The sequence below is a fragment of the Gracilinanus agilis genome, chromosome 6, assembly GCF_016433145.1.
Source record: "Gracilinanus agilis isolate LMUSP501 chromosome 6, AgileGrace, whole genome shotgun sequence".
NCBI classification, from domain to species: domain Eukaryota; kingdom Metazoa; phylum Chordata; class Mammalia; order Didelphimorphia; family Didelphidae; genus Gracilinanus; species Gracilinanus agilis.
The window spans coordinates 191,171,000-191,190,505 of NC_058135.1; the positions used below are offsets into that span (position 1 = coordinate 191,171,000).

At 33.4% G+C, this 19,506-nt stretch overlaps 1 protein-coding gene across 3 annotated transcripts in view; it reads right to left on the reverse strand.

Annotated features, from left to right (window-relative positions):
* Window positions 1–19,506, reverse strand: part of STIM2 (stromal interaction molecule 2) — a 181,835-nt gene that overhangs the window by 5,605 nt on the left and 156,724 nt on the right. Inside the window, exons 6-11 of one of the 3 annotated variants that reach the window (XM_044680602.1) lie at window positions 18,241–18,418; window positions 13,800–13,977; window positions 9,150–9,317; window positions 8,875–8,898; window positions 8,307–8,407; window positions 7,797–8,035 (exon numbers count right to left, since the gene is read on the reverse strand). In XM_044680602.1, the coding sequence (XP_044536537.1) occupies window positions 7,797–8,035; window positions 8,307–8,407; window positions 8,875–8,898; window positions 9,150–9,317; window positions 13,800–13,977; window positions 18,241–18,418 (888 nt within the window). The remainder of the gene's footprint in view (window positions 1–7,796; window positions 8,036–8,306; window positions 8,408–8,874; window positions 8,899–9,149; window positions 9,318–13,799; window positions 13,978–18,240; window positions 18,419–19,506) is intronic. The other 2 variants (XM_044680604.1, XM_044680603.1) reach the window with 2 other exon arrangements.

A 19,506-nucleotide genomic window follows, 5' to 3' on the forward strand; every position in this document is an offset into this window, starting at 1 on the left:
TGTAAGAATTATAGAATTCAGTAGAAAAAGCAATTGTCAAAAACTTTCTCTTTGTTTCTACAATTCCTAACATAAAACAGGCCATTCTTCAGGCCCTATTTGCTAATTTAATTTCCTTGGAGACACAATTTTTTAAATATAAAGCAAAATTTGGTTATAGGTATATGTTATATGAAAGAAATGACAAAGTTCATGTTTAGAAAGTATAATGATAAAAATGAAAATAATATCCATTTTGATGGGGAAATGGTACAGAAATATTTCAAGAGAAAATAAATAGTCTACATGAGGGAAATTCTATGTTAAATGCTGAGAATCGGCTACAAAAAATGGGTCTTATACAATGTTTAGGTGGGATTAAAATTGTATTTAATTCAGAATCAATTTTCTCAGCATTTTTAATCTACTTTTTTATTAGCAGCCAAAACTATGTGATTCTGTGCTTTGGAACTTCCTTTCTACCAATATAAAAGATTCTATTAATAAGATTCCTGAGGTCCATTACAGCTTTTATATTCAATGAGATTGTCTCATCTTGAAAAATAAAAAATTATCACTAAAAAGATGGTATGTAATCTTGACAGTTTTAAAAAAATTATTATATTGTATTTTTTCATGAGCAAATATTTGCCTTCTCAACCCTCCTCCCAAGTCTGCCTGCCGTGTATTTGAGAACAACAACAAAAAAAACAAAAGCTTGTTAACAAAAACATAGTCAAGCAAAACAAATTTCCACATTGGCCAGTCCAGAGAATATTCTTCTCATTTTGCACCCTGAGAAGTCTTTTACTTCTGTATCAGGAGGTAGATAACAGGTTTCATCATTAGTCCTCTTGAATCATGGTTGGTGTTATAAAGGTTTCTAATTTTTTTTCAAAGTTAATCCTTTACTATAATGTCGTCACTGAATAAAGTGTTTTCCTGGTTCTGTTTACTTCATTCTGAATCAGTTCATTAACAGCTTTCCAGGTTTCTCCAAAACCAGATTTCTTTCAAACATTTTTACAGCACAAAAGTATTCAAACTATACTATAATTTATTCACCCCCTCAGATTCCATTCTTATCCGTCTCAGAAAATACATATTTTATATATCCTTAAGATATTGTTTTGCTTAGGATTAAGCCCTCTCTTAATCTACTCTCCCTTTGATTCCTCCTCTTTGCATCTGCTCCTTCCCTATTTCCCTGTTGAATGAAATACATTTCTCCTCCCAATTCTGTGTGTTTTCCTTTAACCAGCTCAGATGAAAGTGAGGTTGAAGTGTTAGCTATTTCCCCAACCCTTCCTTCCTCCTTTTTTAAATGGCTGTCTAATTGAACATGATTACATGAGATAATTTTTTCAAACTTTCCTTTCTCTTCCCTTCCCTTTCTGCCAGTGTATTTTTAAAAAATCCTTATTTTCTCTCTTAGAATACTATGTTATCAGATTCAAGGCAAAAGAGCAGTAAGAGTTGGGCAAATGCAATCAAATAATTTGCCCAGGGTCACACGGCTAGAAGTCTCTGAAACCAGATTTGAACCTATATCCTCCAGTAAGCCTCTACTATGTTTAAAAGTCTCAATGTCCAATTCAACTATCTAGGACTATTAATTGTAGAAAAAGTACCATTTCATTTTGGAAAAAAAAAAAGCACACAGTCAATAAACTTAAATGTTTATTGACTCAATAGTGTCCTGCTATGGGGTACAATATAAGCACACTATAGAAGGAATTTAAAAAGGTGGTGTTAAGATGGCATCTAGAGAGCTGTATTTTGACTACCATGAAATGTGCTAATGACAAAGGTAAGTTGGTTGTGGATAGAGACTTTCATGTTTATAGTCTCAACATGAGTTTGACATGAACAAGATAACACACTGAGGGAATTTTCTACTTTGAGAGATGCAACAACATTATAAGACACAAGAGAATACTTAATTAGATGAATATCCAATTTTTTGGTATTCTTACTGTTTTTCCTTCAGTTTCCAGAGCTGTACCCTTCTCTGAAAGGGAGAATATTTTAAGTAGAAGCAAATTCACGTTTTTTTTTCTCCTCCCATTTCAAGGTTGCAATATAATCTTGCTGCCACATTTAAGAAGAGTCAGTAAAAATGGTGGTAGAATATATTTTGAACTCAGATTCATGTTATAAAACTCAATTATCCTTTCCTTCTTAGTTTCCCTGCAATTTGATATTATATTTAAAAATACTGGGGGTAAAAGGAAGAGAGAAATGATAGATAGGCAAGACACCATAGAGATTAACAAATGCAAAAGATTGAAATGAAAATGAAAAGGAACCTTTATGGACTATTTAGGGTTACATGGAGTGCCTCTGTAATGTATCTGTGTCTATGGGAAAGGTAGGTGACTTCCTACAGTCAACCACTGGAAAGCAATATCACTTAAGAAATGGCCTAGCTGGACCACTGACTTCCATCTATTGCATTTGAAGTCTCAGCATTTAGGAAAGACTGTGCCATTTGGAGTTGGGAGATTTTGGTGCAAATCTCATTCCACTAGTCACTTGCTCTGTGATCATGGGAAAGTCATTTAAATTCTCTCTCTGTGTGTCCCCCACCAACCCTCCTGAGGTAGTAAATAGTCTGATATAGGTTATACCACAATACATATTTCCATATTCCTCCTGCCATGAAAGAAGACACATATCTCACATACAAGAAAAAAACACATGAAGGAAATAAATTGAAAAATGGAATACTTTGATCTCTTTAAGACTCTAACAGTTCCTTCTTTTCTGCCATTTGATTCTTTAAGTCAGGCACATTTTCATCTCTAGAATTCCATGAATCTCAAAGCCTCTCTAAAATCCCAATCTACATCTCTTGCACACAAAGACAGTAAAAGCTGTGATCCATATTATCTATAGTATTCATTCTTCCTTATCCTATGTACAATTAATTGCCAAATCCTTAATATTCTGCCTCTACACCTTTTGTGTCTGTCCTATTCTTTCTTTCACCCTAGGTGGAAGAACAATTGGAAACTGGCAACAATTGCAGTAGTTTCTTAATTCTTCTGCCTGACTACAATCTTCTCCCTCTATACTACATCTCCAGGCTTGGCTCTCTATACACTGAGCCACCTGCCTGCGCCTCTCAGTGTATTCTTCCCTTTCTTTCCATTCTTCTTTTTAAATCATTAAGACATAATGGAACCATCTAGCCTTGTCTAATTAGACTCCTTATGTAACTTCTCAAGATGATAAGGTGTAGAAGTAACACATGAATCATCTTTCCTTATATGAAAGTTTGCAGTTTATCCTTGTTCAGTCTATCACTATTTTTTCATATTTACTTTTTTTATGTCATTTGTAACTCCTGTGTTTTTAACATCAAAATTTCTATGCAGCTCTTATCTTTTCATCAGAAATGCTTTTAAAAGTCCTCTTCCCCTCCCATTTTTTCCCTAAAAATTATAGTTTTGTTGGTAATGTCATTCTTAGATATAAGCTTATAGTCTCTGTCTTCTGGAATATCATATTTCAATGTTCCTTTAGTAATGGCTGCAAAATCATGGGTGATCCTGATTATAGCTCCTTGCTTTCTGGCTGATTATAATATGTTTTCTTCAACCTAGAAGCTCTGGATTTTGGCCACAATATTCTTCCAAGTTTTCATTTAGGGTTTTGTTTCAGATAGTATCTGGTGAATTCTTTCCTTTTCCAGTTTGCCTTCTGATTCTAAGAGATCTGCAAAGTTGTTTTTGTTTTTTAAAAATATTTCTTAAAACAGGATATCTAGGTTCTTTTTTTTTTTGGTTATGGTATATAGCTAGACTGATAATTCTTAAATTTTTTTCTCCTTGATTTGCTTCCCATGCCAGTTTTTGCTATAAGATAGTTTTCATTTTCTCTCTCTTTTTTTTCAGTCTTTTGTCTTTGAGGCTTCTATTTGGTTCCTTCAAATTTTCAGAGAGTTTAAGTGTTTTATACCAACTTTGCCAAGCTCTTAATTCCCTTTCAAATTCTTCTCATTTCTTTTACAATTTGATTCTCAAGCAGTCTCATTTCTTTATACAAACATAAAGTCTTTTTAAAAAAGCTTGCTTCATCTCTTCCAGGAATTCTACTTGACCCTCGCCCAAACTATGTTTTTCTCTAAAGCTTTTATCAATCTCTTTTCCTAAGTTTGCCCTGTTATCACCATAATAGTTTTTTATGGTGGGACACTTTTTGGGGGGGAATTATTCTTACAGTCTACTACTTCACTTCTGATTTGCTATTGGGACTAGGCATTGCTGCACATCTGGAGGGTAGGTCTGGGGTGGTCTTATTGCTATGTTCTTTAGGGTTTGGGAGTGGGGGAGAGGGCTGGTGCTAAAACTGAGACATTGCTCTGTTTCTATGATCTGAGCTACATTTATGTTCCTTTCCAGTTATACTAGTACACCACCCAGGACCTCCCTGGCCAAGAATTCCATCCTTGGGAACAGATCCCCTTCTCGGTCTGCCTTGTATCTGTGACCAAAAACTGGTAGTAGGGGACAAAACTGCCAGTTGGCACCTGTCTCTAAGTGGTGGCCCAATATGGGTCTAGCATTTCTTCTTGCCCTCACACATAGTTTCTTCCTGGGCAGAGACATTTTCTAAGGGTAGCACACTCGTAGCCTGATCCCATAACTAGTGTATACAAAACTCTAAGAGATCTGGGGAGACAAATGGCTCATTGTGATTTTTCTGGCTTCATCAAAATTCAATCAGGTGCACTTTCTAGATCTATCTGGGGGAGTTTTATACAAAGGAACTCTGTTTTATTGTTTCCAGCTGTTCCACAGTCTTGACTCCAACTATACATCATCTTTTAAGTTTTTACTATTTTTTTGTTTGTAACTAAAATGAAGACTAGAAAGGGCTTCAACTAATTGCTTTTGATTAAAACAACATTAATAGTTCTGAGAACCATAGGTATAAATAACTTTAAGAAGACAAGTGTGACTAATTTTGTAATATTCTACCTTTTTAATAACATAAAGGGGTTAAGCTCCTTATTTATAATTTTACTCTAACTCAAGTCCATTTATTTCCTTTAAGGTATCTATAACTTGTCATACTCTGTCTCTGATTTCTTTGTAGCAAGCAATGTGAAATTTAGATTCACTATAAAGAAATTAATCAAGAAGACTTTTTTTTTTTCTCTAGGAATACATATATTCTGGACACAGAAGTTATACAGAATAAGGCAGTTGAGATTTCTAAGTTTTTGTTTTTTTTTTTATACCTCCAACACTTAGCATAGTACCTGTTTTTTAAAAACTAAGCAATTAGGAAATGCTTCGTGACTGTCTTTAAAGTTTAAAAAGTGTATTACTCACATTGTTTCATCTGAGCTTCACAAACCTGTACAGAAGTTAAGAAAAGTCATATACAACTTCACCTAGAGAGTGCTCGAATAGAATTTATCATCCTTATCAAATATATAATGACTAGTGAGGTTGTCATTTGGTCAAATGTCCTTTATTAAGTATCTATTATGTGCCAAAAACAAGCTATATGTCGTACATCTTGGTTGCCTATTTATTCTAAGTAAAAAGGGAGTAAATTTTGAAGATAGTTCTGTTGTGCACCATCTAGGGTGAATTAATTCTCTCATCCAATGATGAATATGTATGCTTAGGGGAAAAGAAAAATAAAAATTTGAAATAAATTTTGCTATTACATATATAATATGTTGTTTTAAAATCCCAAACTTGTTTTTATTTCCATTTCCTACCTCTGTGTTCTCACTATAAATATTCTGAGTTGATGGCTGAAATTTTAAAAATTATAAACAACATGTGAAACTACCTCTTAGTTGTCATTAAAAAATTAAATATATGTATAAAGTATTTTGTAAACCTGAAGATGATAAAAAATATAATTTACAGTCATTATTACTATTAATTTGAAATCTGTTTTAAAGATAAACATAGGTAGCAAGGGAAGCATTGAGCTTGGAGCTAGAAGATATAGGGTCAAGTTCTAGTCCTGTAATGTGACCTTGGGCAAATGACAAACTCTTTAAGATTCCATTTTCTCACATACAATATGTATATGAAAGATGGTTTGCAGAAAAACTAAAGAGCCTCTCATTGTCAGCATCACCTGGGTACAATTTTACCTCTTGTATACAATGGCTTTGTGACCCTGAGAAAATCATTGACACTTCTCAGTATACCCAGGTAAGTACCGAAGTCTATATACTTCAGAGCAACTATTAATTTGTATACTAATGAAGGGACTTTTATTACCAGAAATTCTTTGCATGAATGAAATCATAGATCCAGAAAGAAAAAGAAAAAGAAAAAGGAGAGGAAAGACAGGAAGGAGACAGGGACAGAGAAGAGGAGAGAGAGGCAAAAGGAAGGAGAAAGGGGAGGAGAGCAAAGAAGAAAGGAGAGAGAAGATAAGTATAATGTTTAATGCTGGAATATTTAAGTAAAAATTTAGCTTGAAACCAACTAAGCTATTCTCTGCTCTCTTCAACTAACATCCATATCTCCTTCACTAAATTATCTGATGGGCAACTTTGCCATTCTTACCAGCAGTAAGTATATAACAATAGGATTAAATTTAAAATATATTCTTAGATTAGCTAGTTTGCAAAGTAAGTACTTGATTCCATGAGCATATCAAAATATTAAAAGTCATATTGGAAAGCAAAAAATATGATTCAATTAAACTTTATAAATTATCATATTTCTATTATAAACTTTGAGAAAGAAGCAATATTTGTAATTTTAAAAGTCCACATTGGGTATTACATATGCTCAAATGTCATAAAGCCAAAATTTCCATTAAGTTTTAAAGTCATACAACTGTAGCTAATTTAGTTAATACATAGTAATAGCTAGCTATTTTTTTAGAGGCCTATGCACTGCCAAGCTGATATAATTTTTGGCCACAGAAAACTGAAACATAGTCTATCTATCCAGTCAAAGGAGTTATTAATCTATGTTAATAAGAGGGAGACAGCACCAATAATAAAATTATGCCATCTTAAAATGATAATGGTAAACTTAATGTATATAAAACAGTTATTAGTGCTTAACAGCTTTAGTTTTAAGCTATTTAATATTTAAATTGACTTTTAGATGACTGTATTAATTCTAGCTGCTTCTATTACTGCTATGTCACATTAATGCAGAATAGTATTCTTACAAGAAAAGTTTTTTTTATGAAAAAAGTATAGCAAAAAAGGCATTCCTTTACACCTATTATACAACTTAGTTGAAAAGAGTTTAAGTTACCCACTTACTATCATATAGTTACAGAATAAGATGATGAACCCAGATCTTTGGCTCCAAAGCTAGTGCTTTTTGTACCATAATACTTGACAAGAGATACTTCCTTTTGTCCTCTCTACCTCACAAGAATTGCTGTGTCTTCAATTTTCATAATGATGTAGCTTTCCTTAGAGTTTAACGTACTTATTGTCCAACTGCCCGTGTTTTTCAGACAGTGTTTATTATATTAGTTATTGGCTTTTTCACAAGTTTGCTACCTCAATGGTGAGGCATCTCTAATGTAGTTACTCAGTCCAGTGCTTCTTGGTAACCATGATACCTTGTACATGCAGCAGATTTTAATAAATACATGCTGACTATTTTTATGTAGCAAGTTAATCCTTACTGGGTTTTTTAAAATTCAATAATATTATGGTTTTACAAATTATATTTTTGAATCCTGAGTACTTAAATGATAATACCAAAAAAGCCTCAAAGGAAGAGAACAGATTGTCATGTAACAATACTTTTAAAACTTGTTTTTTAAAAATTATATCATCTATTTTAACTGACCATATCACCTACCTGAAAACTGTGAAACTATTGGAGGTGTATCTTCGTCTAAGTCATCAACTCCCCCAGCAATTGGGTAGGGTGGAATAGAAACTCTAGGCATTACTACCCAACTGTGATCAGAATAAAGAGAAGATGTCAGGCTTGGTAGACCTGAGTTATGTGCTATTTGAAAACCACAGATTTTCTCAATTTGCTGCCAGCGAAAAAGTCGTTCTCGTAAACAAGTTGTCAATTCAGAGAGAGCTTTCCTAAAAAAAATTTAAGATGGAAAATATTTATTGTTTCATTAGAATTTGATGTGAAATATCAAATGTGACTGTATATAGTTCACAATAAAACAATTAATGCCATTGGCAAAGGAAGAAAAATTAATCACTCTTAGAAGTATGTAATAGTTTACATTTACATTATTTACCTGATCAAAACAACATGCCACATTAGAGCTAAATGACATTTAAATTAAGCAATATTTTTTTAAAATCATGAAATTAAAGAGAATAGTGATTTTAATTTTCTTACTTTGCTTCAAGAATTTTATGGTCCACCTCATCCAGAGATGAGCTGTGGGCAACATGCAGAGTCCCAAAGACTGTGTTTCTCTTTTTTTTAATCTTCTCTGCCTAAGAATATCGGAAAAGGAAGAGTGAATCCAAACACCAACCTTAAAACACATTTTTACACAATATCTACAAATTATTGAAGTTTATTTTGCTTGAAAATAATTTTAAAATCATGAAAATTTCTACAAAATTAATAAAACTCAAAATTTGTTTTCCAAAGAATACATACGTACTTACAAACAATGAAGTGGCATGCTTTCAGAAAAAGCATTATTAATGAAACTCAAATCTCTGTTCTAAAGAATTTTCCCCTAATTTCTATTGCTGCAACAAACAAACGTACAATCAACGATAAAACCTGGGTCCTTCCACTTATGCTACAAAAAAAAATTATTAACTAGACCATATTACAACTGAAGAGGTTAGTTGAAGTAAGTACTTGGATTCATTAGAAACCAAGCTAAAATTATATCTTATTTCACACAATTAAACAAGTCATCAGATATTAATTTTCAGTTACTACTAACCTGAATCAGATATGAAGCAGCAACCTGGAGGAGAAAAGCTCCGTATAAAACATTTATAAAAATTACCATGAAATTTTTTAAAGTCTTATTAATTCCCACTTGGTAAAATAAATTTAGTGTAAAAATCTCACTACAGAAACACTAAAGCTAAAAGCTAAAAAATATTACTCAGAACACTTCAATATCCTTGAAAGGCTAGAATAATGCTATCTCTGAATAGTCTTATGAAGAAATAAAATCAGCATGTGCTTAAAACATGAGACAAAATAAAATACCTCATCTTTAGCAATTGCTAATTGCATTTCAGCATTCTGCCTTTTAATATTGTAGTACTGTACTTCTACTTCATGTGTTAACTGAAGCCATTTTTGCAATGCATCAGGAACAGACCAGCTACTTCTTAGTTCAAATTCTTTCTCAGCTTTTTTCAGAGCCATCCGAACCTTAAAAATGAGGAATACATAAGTGATTAAGATGTTACAATGCAATATTTTTTAAATCATCTTCATTCTTTTTAACTTAAACTTTTTTTTTCAATTACATGTAGAAACAATTTCTGATGAATGTTTTCTGACATTTTGCAATTCAGATTCTTTCCCTTGCTCCCTCTCTCCCTCTCCCTTCCCTGAAGCAGTAAATAGTCTGAAAGGTTATATCAGTGCTTTCCATATTCTTCATGCCATGACAGAAGATACATATCACACAAACAATAAAAAATTCATGTAGGAATACAGGTAATCCCTTCCACATCACAACTTTTCCCATTGTAGTTTCAACACATCAGCATAAAAAAATTAAATGACAACTTTTGGGAAGTTTTGCAGAAGCTGTAGGCAACAAAGAAAACACAGAAAAATATTTAGAAATTATATAGTTTATGACCAAATTCTTAACCCAAATTTTAAATTAAATTACTGTAAACACCCTGTAAAGGAAAAAGAAAAAATTCATTCTCTGGTATGGAGAGCTAAAAAATTTTACATAGATTTCCCAGATTGCAGGGATACTGTGCACCTAACTAACCCTAGGTTATGGGAGGGATGTGAAGTGAAAGATGGCCTGCTTTGATCAGCAATTAAGATTCCAACAGTTTCTTTGGTTGTGGGTAGCATTTTTATCTTATCTTTCCATGATTTTCTGAACTCATTCTATTCATTTCTTATGGCATAACAGTATTCCAATTACAAGAATATACCATAACTTGTTCAGGCATTCTCCAATTGATGGGCAATTCTTCAATTTCCAATTCTTTGTCATTACAAATAGAGCTGCTAAAAATATTTTTGCACAAGCAGGTCCTTTCCCCCATCTCTGCATCTCTTTTACATATAGACCCAGTAGTGGTCAAAGGTTATGCACAATTTTATGGCCCTTTTGTGTATGGCTCCACATTGTTCTCCAGAATGGTTGCATCAGTTCACAGACCTACCAAACAGTTTATTGGTATTTCAGTTTTCCCACTTCTCCAACATTTATCTTTTTTCTTTTTGGTCAAGTTAGAGAATCTGATATGGGTAAGGTGGTATCTCAGATTTATTTTAATTAGCACTTTTCTAATCAATAGGGATTTGGAGCATTTTTCCAAATGACTATAGTTTTAATTTCTTCACCTGGGAATGCCAGTTTATATTCTTTGAACATTTATCAATTGGGGAATGATTCTGTATTCTTATACATATATTCTACATAGTTGAGAAATGGAGCTTTTGTCAGAGGCACTTGCCATAAAATTTTTTTCCCAAATTATTGTTTTCCTGCTTATTTTTGTTGCACTGGTTTTGCTTGTACAAAACCTTTTTAACTTAATGTAATTAAAATTGTTCACTTCACTTTTTGTTATGTTCTCTATCTCTTGTTTGCATATCAATTCTTCTCTTATCCATAAATCCAACAGGAAACTTTTCCATGTTCCCAAGCTGGTTTATGTCTACTTTCTTTCACCTTCATTCTTTTAACAGATGTTTTAATGGACTGCTTCTGGATTAATTTTTTTCCTCTTTAAAAATTTTTTAAAAAATTTACATGTAGAAATAATTTTTGACAACTGTTTTCTGTCATTTTAGGATTCAGATTTTCTTCCTCTCTCACTTCCTCCACCACTTTCCCTAATGTTGTAGTAAATAGTCTGATACAGGTTATATCAGGGCTCTTATTCAATACAGATTTCCATTTTGCACATTCAACAACAGATGATACTTTTCACATATACAATAAAACACTCATGAATGAAATAAAGTGGAAGATAGTATGCTTTGATCTGCAATCCTTCTTTGGCTATGGATAGCATTTTTCATCATGGGCCTCTTATGGATTAACATGGCAACTTTCTTTGCTCTAGTCCTTAATAGTTGATCATTGTATAATATTTCTGTTACTGTATACACTGTTCTGGTTCTGTTCCCTTCATTTTTCAGTTCATATAAATCTTTTTAGGTTTTTCTGAACTCACTGTTTTCAATCATTTCTTATGGCATTACAACTATATACCAGAACTTGTTCAGCCATTCCCCAAGAGATAAAGACAACCCCTCAGTTTCTGGACAAATGTATTAAAAAATCACCACATAAACCCTCAATACTCTTATATAGACTATTGTCTTAAAGCAGGTGGACTATTTGTTAGGCTAGACAGGAAGAGCCTTAGGCCTTTAAGTCTCTCATACTTCTATAAAATCCCCCATAAAGCAAAAACTTAATCAACTCTTACTAAATTGATCACTGATAGTAGACATGAGTACTGGACAGACACAGACAATGGTGTTAAGAATCTGGAGACTAAAATTACAGGGTAACATGGATACCAGGCAAAAAGCAGTAAAACAGTGGCCTGGAGATAGTACCAGGGATTTAAAGCAATTTCTCATTGCCCCTCACTGAGGGAAGACATGAAAAGACAGCATTTATGGGAAAGGAAAAAAAAGTTAAGAGTTTAAAAACTTAGCAAAGACAGTGTGAAAAAAACGTGAGTAAGCAACCGAAAAACCATTTCAGGCTACATTAATAAAAGTATTCCCAGAAAGGTAATAATTGCATTGTCCACAGTCCTGGTTAAGACACCATCTTAAGTATTGTGTTTGTGGTGCTTTGTTTTAGAAAGGACACTGACAAACCAGAGCCAATCTAAAAAGAGGACAACCACACTGGTGAGGGAACTTGAAATCATGTCAGTCAGTGAAAAGAATTACAGTTGTTTAAGCTAAGTCAGAGACAGGAAGAAGTTTGTGGGAAGCACACTAACTACTGTCTTCAAATATATGAAAGATAATGAAATAGAAAAGGGAATAAATCTATTCTGCTTAATTTCATTGAGAGAAAACTAGGATTATCAAGGGAAAATCAGTTCAAAAAAGAACTTTCTAACAATTTATCTTTGCAAAGTGTTATGTGCTACCCTGCAAAGCAATGAATTTCCAGTTACTTAGATACCTTCAAGGAGAGGCTATGTTTTCACTTGGATATGTCATAGGGGTAAAAGATCAATGTTTCACATAGGTAGGATATGGAATATTCAACATTAGATGCCTTCTTACTTCCAAGAGGTCTAGAATCTATCAAAGAATTTTTTAAGGGATAAAATCAGAAAGGAATGGTAAGGAGAATCACTGGTTCACATGGGAGAGCAGAATAATCCTTAATCCCTACTACCACCTCCAGGTTCTTCCCCTACCATCATTACCCAGTAATTTCTCCTATTTTGAGGTGCATGTAATCTATCTCTACCACCCATTCAAAATCTGAATAATTGCTCTCTACAGACTTCCTTCCCAATGAGTGCAAATTTTCCAATTCCTGCCTTCATGCCAAATGACATCAACATACATATTTATACTCTCTCTAAAACCCTAATATCCAAGGTCCTCAACTTACTCTCATCTCCTTGACCTATTACTTCACTCTACTTCAATGATACACAAAGATGGTCATAACCTTTGCTCTTACTATCACCCAAAAACATTAATGAAATTCCCCTATCTGATCATAATCTATTATTATTTCATCTTTCTCTTTGCTGTATGTCCATACTATGATCTCTAAACCTTTCACTCCCTCAGTTATCTGCCATGCCATCACCTCTACGCTAATCAGTCTTCTCCCTTACCCATCTTGACCTGTTGGTGAATCAGTGCAACTACACAGTCTGCATCTCTTGAATCCCTTGCTCTCTTGCTGATGGTGCCCTGCCAAGTCCCAACCACTATCCACAGTCCTTTGCATGTTCTGCTAAACAATAGTAAAAAATGACATGAACCTCACCTGAGCCCAAACTGATACGAGAAAATCTTTTAAACCTCCCTAAAAATCCATTATCTCCCTCACCACAGAGGCTCTGCCAGACTATTTCATCCTTTCTCAAACCTCTCATAGCTTTCCTTCTACTCATGCTTTCAGCTGAGAACTTTGCCTCATATTTCACTAAAAAAAATTAAAGCCATTCACCAAGAGTTCTCTCTTTCCCCCTCCTTCTTATCTCATATCATCCAGATGCCTTATGTCATTCATCCTCCTTCACCTCTGTCTCACATGATGCATTTGCCCTTAGCTATACCATGGCCAACCCCTCTACATGCACAAGTCATCCCCAACAGAGAATGCCCATGCCACAGAATAAATAAATTAGATATAGCTAGATGGAGATTATAATTATACTCATCATGACCTAGGAGAAAAGAATCATCACCATATTTCAGTGGAAGAGGATTTAAATGGTGAATGGATGAGCATGTAGGTACTTTGATTTTATTACTAACTAAATATTGCCCAATAACAACCTGACTCTTTATTTATGTGGGGCTGTATCTGTCACTGGTAAGAGTGTAGTGTCAGTATTTCCTCCACAAACAAAAAAAAATTATATAAATATAGCAAAATCCAACAAGATATAAATATATAATGTGCACATAAATTAGAAAAGGGAAATTAAATACCTGTTCCAGTTCTTGCTCTGCATACTGGCGTCTACTTAATTCACATTCAGCTCCTTCCCGCAATTCTCGAAGTCGGCAGGCTTCCTCTTTTGCATAATTGATTTCATCCATCATTTTGCGCTCTAAATTTTGCTTTTCCACAGCAACATTTCTATTTTCTTCTTGTGCCTTTTCAAGCCTTATAGCAGAATAAATAATAACAAAATTCATAAGTGTTGAAATTTTTATACTCTACTAAAGAATTCATCATAAGACATAGTCAAATCAAAATTAAAAATAGCAGGAATGGGGGCAGCTGGGTAGCTCAGTGGATTGAGAGCCAGGCCTAGAGACGGGAGGTCCTAGGTTCAAATCCAGACTCAGACACTTCCCAGCTGTGTGACCCTGGGCAAGTCACTTGACCCCCCCCCCCCCCATTGCCTACCCTTACCACTCTTTCACCTATAAGTCAATACACAGAAGTTAAGGGTTTAAAATAAAAAAATAAATATAAAAATAAAAATAGCAGAAATTCTGCTGAGATTAATTTGATTTGATAAGCTGAAGGTATGCAAGTATGAAAGTGTTCTCTTAAATGAAAAAAAGCATGTAATAAATTCACAACATACCTAAAGGTAATTAAAATAAATAAAATTCCACATTTTCTCCAAGATTTGATTTTTTCCAATATTTTAGAATCTGTTTTTTAATTTGTTAGATATTTTAAATACTTTTAACACATATTAATAAATGATATCCTAGAATATGAAATGAAACTTTTATGTAACTTGAGGTTCCCTAAGAATTATTTTTAAAGTACATGAATCTACTTCTGAGGGCAAAGCCAAGATAGCAGAGAAAGCAGATGACTGGGCTCTCCCAACATTGCACTCCAAATAACTTTAAAATGCCATTTCAAATTAAATTCTGGAGTGGTAAAGTCAATAAAAAGTTAAGAGTGAGAAATTCTTCCAGGCCAAGACAACTGAGGAGGTCAGAAAGAGAGCTCTGTGACATGACACTAGAAGCTGACCTAGAGCCCACGTGAATTAAATACCAATGATGGGACTAGGTGGTAGTAACAGAAGCCTCAACAGCTTCAGAAGCTCTCAAGCTCAAGAGACAAATAAACACAGTTGGGCAACTCCACTGTCAATCCATTTCTGGGTCATAGTTCAATGGCAGAGACCCACACTTTTGGACAAGAGGGAGCAGATAGCATATCCTTAAAGAAAGGTATCATTTTTCATCAGAAGGGATCAGGGATTCAGAGGAACAGTATTAATTCTAGTCCAAAGCAATCAAGGACACTGAGAAGCAGTATCAGCTGCAATCCCAAGGCATCAGGGTTCCTTCCTGTTTAAGGACCAAATGCAGACCAGAAGAGAATTTGCTAAACATCACTCAACCTTGGAAAGACTAAGACCTTCCAAACGTTTAAAAATAGCTCTGAAAGCAAGAGTTCAAAGAAACCATGAAGCTTAAGATAGGGCCTCTCAACCCCTCACACTGGAAAAAGCGCCCAACTTTCATACGCAGTTCACAATTAAAAACCAGGGTGGAAAAATGAACAACAACAACAAAGTAGCCTGACCATAAAAATCTACTATGGTGACAGGGAAAATCAAGACACAAACTCAGAAGAAGATAATTAAGTCAAAACAGCTACATGCAAAGTCTCAAAGAGGGAGTATGAATTAGATACAGGCTGAATTCCTGGAATAGTTAAAATAATTTTCAAAATCAAATAATAATAGAGGAAAAATTAAGTAAAAAAACAAAGGAAAAAATTTATGAAAAGACAATTAACAACTTCATAATAAGGATACCAAGAAAATTGACACATAACACCTTAAAAACCATAATTGGTCAAATGGAAAAAGAGGTACAAAAATCACTGATGAAAATACCTTCTTAAAAAAATTAAATTGGCCAAATTGGAAGAGTTAAAAAAACCCACTTCATTCTTTAAAGATGAGAATTGAGCAACTAGAAGATAATGGGTCCATGAGACATCAAAAAACAAAATAAAGTCAATGAAATAATAAAGAAAATGTGAATCATTTAATAGAAAAACAACTGAAATGAAATATAAAATAATTAAAAAAAGGTAATTGATTTTATGGAGCTAGAAAAAAATTTAAATTTATCTGGAAGAATGAAAGGTAAAGAATATGAAGTGATTGAATGGGAAAAATGTGAAGGAAAGTGACTTGCTCTACCAGATTTTAAATATTACAAAGTGATAATCATCAAAATAATAAGGTACTGGCAAAGAAATAAGACAGCAGATCAGTGAAATAGATTAGCCACAAAATATACAGTATCAAATAACCAGAGTAGGCTAGTATTTGGTAAATTCAAACCCAAAGATCTAAGCTTTCAGGGTAAAAATTCACCATCTGACAAAAACTTCTGGGAAAACTGGGAAGCAATTTGAAAGAAATTAGGAATAGACCAACATCTCACTGTATATCAAAATACATTCAAAATTGATTAGATATGATTTAGGCATTAGATATTAAAACATGTTTTAGATTAAAAAGGGTAAAATTATAAGTAAATAAGGGAGCACCAAAAAATGTAGCTGTCAGATCTATGGTTAAGGAAAGAGTGTATGAACAAATGAGATTAGAGGATTATGAGAAATAAAATATAAAATTTTGATTATGGGAAATTAAAAAGTTTTTGTAGAAACAAACCTAATGCGATCAAAATTAGAAAGAAAACAGTAACAAGTGGAAATTTTTTAAAGCAAGTTTCTCCAATCAATGCCTCTTTTCTCAAATATATGAGGAACTGGGTCAAATTTGTAAAAATAATTGTCATTTCTTGGTTGAAAAATGATCAAAGGAAGTGTATAGGCAATTGTGAGATGAAGAAATCAAAGCTATAGTCACAAGAAAAAAATGCTCTAAATCACTATTGTTTAAAGAAATGCAAATTAAACAACTCTTGAGATACTTTATATCTGTCTGATTGGCTAACATGAAAGAAAAGGAAAATGAAAAATGCTGTAAGGGATATGAAAAATTAGGACACAAATACAGTGTTGGTGAAGTTATGAACTAGTCCAATCCTTCTGGAGAACAATTATAACTGTGACCCCAGGGATAAAAATTTGCATACCCTTTGACTCAGCAATACCACCACTAGGTCTATATCCCAAGCAGATCAAGGAAAAGGAAAAAGGACATATTTGTACAAAAATATTTATAGAAGTTTTTTATTGTGTGGTAGGAAATAACTGAAAATTGAAGGGGTGTCTATCAATTGGGGAATGGCTGAAAAATTGTATTATCTGATTTTAATGGAATGCTATTGTGCTATAATAGATGGCAAGGAGGTTAAGTTTCAAAAAAATCTAGTAAGACATTACCTCATGAAAAGTTAAATGAGTACAACCTGGAGAACACTGTACACAATAACACCAATATTGGGGGATTTTTTTTAACTGTATTTTTTTCTCTGACTATATAAAGAAACATTTTTTAACATTCTTTTTCTGACATTTTGTGAACTAAATATTCTCCCTCTCTTCCTCTTTTCCCCTTTCTGAGATAGTAAACAATATTAAGTATATAAATATATATAAGTGCTATGATGAAATATGTATTTCCATATTTCTCACATAAAAAAGACAAGCTCCACATTAAAAAAAATCACATGAAGAAAAAAGTGAAAAATGGAATGCTTTGTTCTTCTTTCAGACTCTATCAGTTCCTTCTATGGAGGTAGATAAAGTTTTTCATCATGAGACTCTTGGGATTGTCTTGAATCATTACATTGTTGATAACAGTTAAGTCATTCACAGCTGATCCATCACATAATACTGATTTTACTGTGTACAAGGTTATCTTTATTCTGCTCACTTCATATCAATCTTTACAAGATTTTTTATGATTGTCCTGTTTATCATTTCTTATAGTACAACAGTAATCTATTACAATCATATACAATGCCTTCAGCCATTCCCAAACAGTAATCCCAATATTATAAGGATGATCAATTGTGAAAGACCTAGATATTCTTATCAAGACAATTCTAAAGGACCTGTGATGAAAAATTCTATCCACCTCCACAGAAAGAAGTGATGAACTCTGAATACAGATTGAAGCATACTTAAAATTTTTTTTCTTGTTTTATTTTTCTGTTTTCTTTTGCAACATAGCTAATAAGGAGGTATATTTTTGCATGACTTAACATATGATTGAAATCAAACTGTTTGCCTTCTCAAGGAGGGGGACAAAGGGTAAGAGGGAGAAAATTTGACACTCCATTTTTTAAAATTGTTTTTAAACATTTTATATATAATTGGGCAATATTTAATGAAATAAAAATATTTTAAAGTACATGAATCACAAATTCATGATAAATGTTCATAAAAACACTTTTCTATATAGTTGTTAATATCAAAATCTGAAATAGCTTACAAGACTGTGTATCTTTTTCATTTCCATACCTCTCTTGTAAGTCCATTAGACTTTGTTCGGCAGTTTGTAGACTCTCTAGGTCTTTCATCATTTTTGCAACATGTTCTTTCGATGTCTTATTCTGAGTATAAGCAAACCAGCAGCCTCCAACCCCAATTACTATAGAAACTGTGAGTACAAAGTCTTTCATCCAGTTGTGAGGTGGGCCTATGTAAACAATAAAATATGTACATGTGACATAAAGGCTGAAATTAGTTTATCTGTTAGAATAGCAGTTCAGAGGAAATGACTTTGGAAAAGTAAGAAGTTTCCACATATTAATAGTTTAATTTTAGTACCTTTTAAAAATTGTTTGATCACAAAACAAATGTTTCAACTAATATCCACATCCACATTTTACATCATTAAATCAAGAAAAGGGTGGAGAAAGTAGATGGAACACTAGATTATCACCAGAGGCCATTTCAGTTCAGCACAACAATTAGTAGTCCTGTGAAGCATAATTAATGCAAAACCAAGAGTAGTGGGGGCAGCTGGGTGGCTCAGTGGATTGAGAGCCAGGCTCAGAGATGGGAGGCCCTAGGTTCAAATTTTGCCTTGGACATTTAGATGTGTTACCCTAGACAAGTCACTTAACCCCCACTGCCTAGCCCTTTCCACTCTTCTGCCTTAGAACCAATACACATTACTGATTCTAAGACTTTAAAAAGATTTTTTTTAAAAATCAAGTAGTAGTGGGTAAGAAATACAGGAAATTAAAAAAAAAAAAAGCATAAACTACCAGATAGAAGCTGGTATCACAGGTCAAAAGGCAAGTGTGCTACTGTTGCACCACAGTTAAAAGAATTCATTCTACGGATCACTAAACCTGTCATATCCCAACAAAAAATTACTTGAATTATTTTGTTCTTTATTTTAAAGCAGGGTAGAATATGGGCAGCAGTTAAGGGAATGGTAAAAGCCACACACACCCCTCTTGGCTCCTTATATACCTAAATGAAATTGTAGCATGAAATCTCTCTGTACTGCTATCGGCAGAAGAATCTGCTAAATGCCAGACATATTTCCCCAAGCTTCTAAGTTATTTACCTTATAGAACTAATCAACTTTGTTCAGATTTCAAAGGAAATAGTTCATTATCAGGTAAAAGTTTCACTTCACATTACCATAAAGATACTGTAGATATTAAATGTAGAAGCCTAAGGGTTTTGTAAGGTCAAAATAACCTCTAGAAAGCTAAGGAGTTAGCTATCAGGGACACAGAATATAGAAAATCAGTACTAGGGAAAAAACCT